The sequence below is a fragment of the Gymnodraco acuticeps genome, unplaced genomic scaffold, assembly GCF_902827175.1.
Source record: "Gymnodraco acuticeps unplaced genomic scaffold, fGymAcu1.1, whole genome shotgun sequence".
In the NCBI taxonomy this organism is placed as follows: Eukaryota; Metazoa; Chordata; class Actinopteri; order Perciformes; family Bathydraconidae; genus Gymnodraco; species Gymnodraco acuticeps.
This window is the reverse complement of record NW_022990457.1, coordinates 1-6,119: the sequence shown is the minus strand read 5'-3', so window position 1 is coordinate 6,119 and position 6,119 is coordinate 1. Positions and strand designations below refer to the sequence as shown.

At 41.2% G+C, this 6,119-nt stretch overlaps 1 protein-coding gene across 1 annotated transcript; it reads left to right on the top strand.

The window, feature by feature from the left end:
* The first annotated feature begins 344 nt into the window (after positions 1–344).
* On the top strand, positions 345–5,683 carry arfrp1 (ADP-ribosylation factor related protein 1). The gene is given in 8 exon segments (XM_034225816.1): positions 345–725; positions 981–1,016; positions 1,018–1,069; positions 1,466–1,548; positions 2,100–2,181; positions 2,361–2,431; positions 3,034–3,134; positions 4,529–5,683. Coding segments are annotated over 8 exon segments (606 nt in total). The 5' UTR covers positions 345–632; the 3' UTR covers positions 4,617–5,683.
* Positions 5,684–6,119: the final 436 nt, after the last annotated feature.

Genomic DNA, 6,119 nt, shown 5'->3' with positions numbered 1-6,119 from the left:
ACACTGTACAGTATTGCAAACCTCTAAAGGTTGGTGGGCCTTATTGCACCTAAAGGTACATTTTGGACTTGTGAACATAGCAATTTTGCTGGTAATGGTATCCATTTTACTGACTTATAATATTACTTATAATAGTAATCTAATACAGAGCAGCTAACAGCTGGTTTAATCATGATGACAAAGAAAGTAAACGTTTTTTTAAAGTGGATGTTCCTTTAAGGTCGTCACGCCTCCATGACATAGAAATTACCGCAATGCTCTCCGGAAAATGTAGTTTTATTTGAACGTACAGCCTTTATAACAATATGGCTTAAGATATACCGCTTACTTCATTTCCCCACAATTCCTATAGGTATTGTACTTCCTGGTTAGATTCCACGTAGCTTCCAGTGATTTTAGAGAGTTTCAGATTAGGAAAATAGCTACAAACGAAGACTCTTACGGCTTTATTTATGTATCTTCGACTGTTGTTCAGTCGTGTTTATAGACGTGTTATTAACTGTTATGATAATGAAACCACAGTGGCGCGTGACGCTGTGTTTACCCTCATATGAAGGCTAGGCTATGCTATCAAGCTAATATCACTAAGACTAGTTAGCAAGTAGTTGTATTGTTTACATATTTCTTTCAAGATGTATACCTTATTATCTGGGTTATATAAGTATGTTTTCCAAAAGGACGAATTCTGTGTTTTAATCCTGGGACTAGACAACGCTGGGAAAACGGTAAATGGGATGTTTCTCTGTAGTAGGCCTACAGCTGAGTAAACGCTAACTCGTTGGTCTTCATTGACTGTATTGTTGGTTGTGTTATGTTCTGCATTGTGCTGCACTCATCACTATGCTGCTTCGACGACTGTTTTCTTGTAATAATGAAATAAGTAATGTAATGATATGCCTGTTAGCCTATGTCATGGCATGTGAATCACTGGATATACATATGTTATTGTCTGTTAAGTTGACAGTTGTCTCTCTTTGCAGACCTTTCTGGAACAGACCAAAACCAAGTTCAGTAAGAAACTATAAGGGAATGAATTTATCAAAGATCACTACCACGGTTGGCCTGAACAGTAAGTGGATGTTCCAGTATGTCTTTATTTGTGCTTGACTGCCCAGGGTGGAATACTTTTCTGAAATGCCAGTGAATTGACAACATCTCTTCTCAAATCCAGTAACATGGTTCCTTTGAGCACCTTGTCAGAGGAGTGCACAATGACAACTTGTGGCAAAAGCCAATCACACTTCACATAGTGAATCTTATAGGGGGTTGTTTCAAAGGCTAACGGCAAACATGAATTGTAATTTACTAAGCTTATCGTTACTTGTGAACATAGTCATTTTATGCATACCTGCTTTCTAAACTCATTCCACTTCACTCTGTAACTCTTCAGACTGCTTGTTTTTGATTGATTCCTCCCTCAGATCTACAGTTCTTATTTGTATACATGTTTCACTTTCCTTCACAGTTGGTACTATCGATGTGGGCAAGGCTCGTCTAATGTTTTGGGATCTTGGAGGTCAGGACGAGCTCCAGTCTCTGTGGGACAAAGTGAGTGAAGAATGCAACACCAACACCATAGACCAGGGGTGCCCACACTTTTTCAGCTTGGGAGCTACTTTTAAAATGACCACGCCCAAATGATCTACCTACAGGGCCGCCCCTGCCCAATCTGTGTCGCGAGCGGGGGGTGCTAGTGGACTAAACGGCGGATAAACTGTTATCATAAAGCATTTGCGCTTCAGATGAGGAGGTGAGGCCCCCTCATAACGGCATGAACCCGTATGGCACAATACAACTCAGCCTGGCTTACCTGTACTGACCAAGTGGCAAATGCCATAGTAAGGATGGATGATCTACACACTACCTTTGCGATCGACGTATTGGGCACCCCTGCCATAGATGAATGTACATTTCTAAATACACTCGTAACATGAAGTATTACATCCTGGTATATCAGACTTTCCTGACTGGCAGCTTCTAGCTACACCTTCAGCAGTTGTATCAAATGGTACCTTGTATTATTGTCCTTTAGATGAAGTGTTGGTTACTCTTTGTTTATTTGTAATGTTCTGTTTATATGTTTCATGTTCTATATGTAGTATTATGCTGAATCCCATGGAGTCATCTATGTGATAGACTCAACTGATGAAGAGCGCCTGTCAGAGTCAAAAGAGGCCTTTGGTGAGTTATGTCTATTATATTTTCAAATGAAATGGCCTGTGACTTTATTCCATTCAAAACACAACATTGTAGTTTAGAGGCTTGTTCTAGTGCAGAATGTTTATCATCACTTGACTTCATAAATGGTTTAGTGTGTTATGTTAATGTGAACTCCATAATGTGACTCTTGTCTTCTGCAGAGAAAATGATCAGCAATGAGGCGTTGGAAGGTGTCCCGCTCCTCGTGCTAGCCAACAAGCAGGATGTACCGGTACTGTAGGATCATTTCACTTCATGAAACCATGTACAGAATGATGCAGTTTTATTTAAAAACCCAGATTATATTCTATGTTTAGGCTGGGGCTGAACGATGACAGGGTGAGTCTTAAACTGAAGCTTGACTTGAAAGCAACCCAACGGAAGTTTCATGTAACTTTAGTTCTTTCACTCGTAGCTCGGCTGCGGGGTGCTAGAGACGGGAGCACGTTGATGCGACCTTCCTAGCCGGAGGTATGGCCGCATGTTACAATAAACTTCCGTTGGGTCGCTTAAAAACAAATATCGCAAATCGAATCGCAATATCTGTCAGAAAAATCGCAATTAGATTTGTTCCCTAAATCGTGCAGCCCTAGTTTAGGCCATTCATCCACAATAAGCTGTTTTATTTTTAATAGAATTCTGCTTCCAGCTTTTCAAATATGTAATCATTTGTTGCTTCTTGCTGTTTTATGTCATGGAAAATAAATGATCTAAAGTTGTTTAACTGTTGGTTGGACTGTACAAGCAATTGGGAACGTCCAGAGGGCCTGCTTTCCCCTTAGTGAAATAGAAATGAAAAGTATTTCTTTGCTGTTGCTTTTCCTCCGTTCTCAGGACTGTTTGTCTGTGCCGGACATTAAAACAACCTTCAGCGACTGTGCCCCGAAGATTGGAAAGAGAGATTGTTTGGTCCAGCCGTGCACTGCCCTGACAGGGTAAGACGGCTCTGTCATTTGTCTTCTGAAGGTTGAATTTACAAGAAGTGTATGACAGCGGCTAAAATCACCTTTAACGCTCCCCCGACCACATGAGAGCACCACCGGCCTCAAAGCCCATCTCTTCAATAGACCTTTTATTTGTTACTACCCTTTCGTGCTGTTTTTTTACTATTCACTCTGTTGTCTACTGTTTTATATTGTTCCATGCTCACTGCTTGTAGCACTTCGGGATTTGACCTCAAATATGAAGCGCGTTACAAATGAAACCCATTATTATTAACGGCGCATTATTTGCAACTAGCAACCCGCCATCAAGGTCCGTCTCATGAAAGATATTGTACACGGCGCACATTATGGTAGCTGAATGCAGTTTGCCCTGTTTTGCAATGGCAGAGGGAAGATGATAAGTGCGTTCTCTTGAAATAAAAGCCCTTTTTTCTAAATATTTCTCTTATGCGTTCAAAACAATTGCATATCGGGGAGCTTCATTCAACAACTAGTTTGATCACCACTGATGATCAGTGTGAGGTCTGGGTCTGACCCCCGTTATTAATGGGCGTCACTCAGTCACCACCAACTCGCATAAGACACAAATAATGTCACTGTGTGTAGCTATAAACTCTGTACACATTGACCTGTTCTTTCTATTTTATTTGTATTTATCGTCATTTTTATTCAGGCTGAATATTTTTGAGCGTCGAGTTTAACAGCCCACTGTCATTTGTTCAGTGCAGGCGTGTGAAACTGCTGCGGCTCTGGCAGTGATAACTGTGTGCCTTTGTGATTAGAAATAGAACAGCGCACATGTTTGCTGTGCTCACAAACGGACGTCGCTTCACGTGACGCTCCGAGGAAAGGACGTCCCATTGCTCTTAAAACTCATCTCCTTGCTTCTCCCTTCTCGTGGTTTCCTTGCGTCTCTCCATGCTTCCCTGGTGGGAGGGACTAAGACGCAAGTGAGGGACGCAGGGATGGAAGTTAAGGGACTTGGCATGCAGCACGGTTAGGGGTGAGCTCTCCCTTTGAGGTACTTCACCTAGTAACTCCACAGTTTCATTTAGTCTCAAAATAGTTAGCTTACCAAATCAAAATGCTTAGACGTACAAGAATACAACAGTTATAAGCTCAAGGTCAAGTCACTGAGCTGCAACAGAAATGCTTTAGGTCACTATATCAAAGTGATGGATGGTATTGAAACATGGCTGGGAAAGAAACAGCTCTTGCAGATAGTGAGTATTTATGGGCTGCCCGCTCTTAGTTCTGTTAATGCCAGCTGAGCACAAACCACCAGCAGCACAGCAGAACACCATCCGGGTTAAAAAGGCTCCGCCAGCTTGATCCAAGTGCTGTTCTTTGAGTCCTTACTTAACGCTGTCTTCTCTTCCATGCAGGGATGGAGTGAACGAAGGCATAGAGTGGATGGTAAAGTGTGTGGTCCGGAACATTCACAGGCCACCCCGACAGAAGGACATCACGTAAGAGGCATCAGCACCCTTCACTCATTTTGGACTTTGTCCTTAAGGACATTCCATGTGAACCCTGGAGCTGATCCCTCTCCTCTCTCCTCGTTTGGACTTCTGCCTTGAGGAGCTCATTACAGACGGTCTGACAGGACCATTGTGCTTTGAATGGACTCTGTTTTTCTTGTTACTCGTTTGAAGCTGTGTAACGATCCTCTCTCCTGTCCCATTCTGTCACGTCCTGTATGAGCTTCACTGACTGACTGTGAGGCATCAGCAAGACAAATCCACTCTGAAATATACAGCACCGTAGAGGAGGTTTCTCTATTTTTTTAAAGAGCATAGAACATTTTCGGAGCATATTCGTGCAAACAGCATTGACTCTACAGGAGGTCTGTTAACAGCGTTTAGACCTAGCATGGAGTCCAGCTAGCATTAGCGCTTTTGAACTCTTTAATCCAATGTACAGACCAGAGAACCAGGAAAGCACTCACTACTCTGTTCTTTACTTTACTTGGTTTCTAACCAACCAAAACTTGTCTTGTTATGTTAATCACTCTGTCATTTATTTGGCTTCACATAATTACATAAGATAAACTCATGACAGATAAATGACAACAATTACCTATTTCGAAGGGTAAGTGGAATTTCTAGGACTTTACTTTGAAAAGCTTTCTTGTGTCAAATCGATATAATGTGAACTAAAATACTCGGTGAAAAGGAGAATACCAACAGCTGTTTAACTTTTAGGAGGTTTTGTTAAATGTATTGCATTTATTAGAGGACATGGTAATGGAGCTCCATACAGAGACGTCCTGTTATACATCTTCTGTAAAACATTCATAGTGATCAAAACAGGTTTTGGAAAGGTTCATAATGAGTTCCCTCCATGCTTGGCTAACTGGGTGCAATATTTGTGAAAACAGGGAGAAATCATACTGACCTCTGCTGAATGACTTTCACCCAGTGGTTGAACTTGGGGTGTATAACGTAGTTAACAATCCAAGGTGACGTATTTTGTCTGTCATTTATATATATATTAAATATAGATGATATAACAATAAATGTCTGATTTCAAACAAACAACATCTGTCATGTTTTAGTTCTGAAGGGTCCTGCTGTCAGTTCTCACAATGACCCTCACCCCTCACCCAGGACTGTTTGTATCAACCATGACAGCTTACTGTGCTGTCAGCGACTGGATGACTTTGTGTTTTCTTACATTACTACATGAACTCAATGCAACCAGTTGAATGGGATTATATTGGACTCCCACAACAAACTAATATAACCCAAAGTCATGATGCACGACTATTACGTTTTTGGCATTTTCTGTTCTAATATTTAATGCTAATTATTATTCAAATGTATACATAGATATATATTGATCAAGGAACTGTTTCTAGATGTTTTGATTTTAAGCAATCAAACATATCACCATAATATAATGAGCACACTTGATATTGATGGTGGTGATCATCTGACCTGGGATCTGCTGCAGCACAGTGCCACCCTCTGAGCA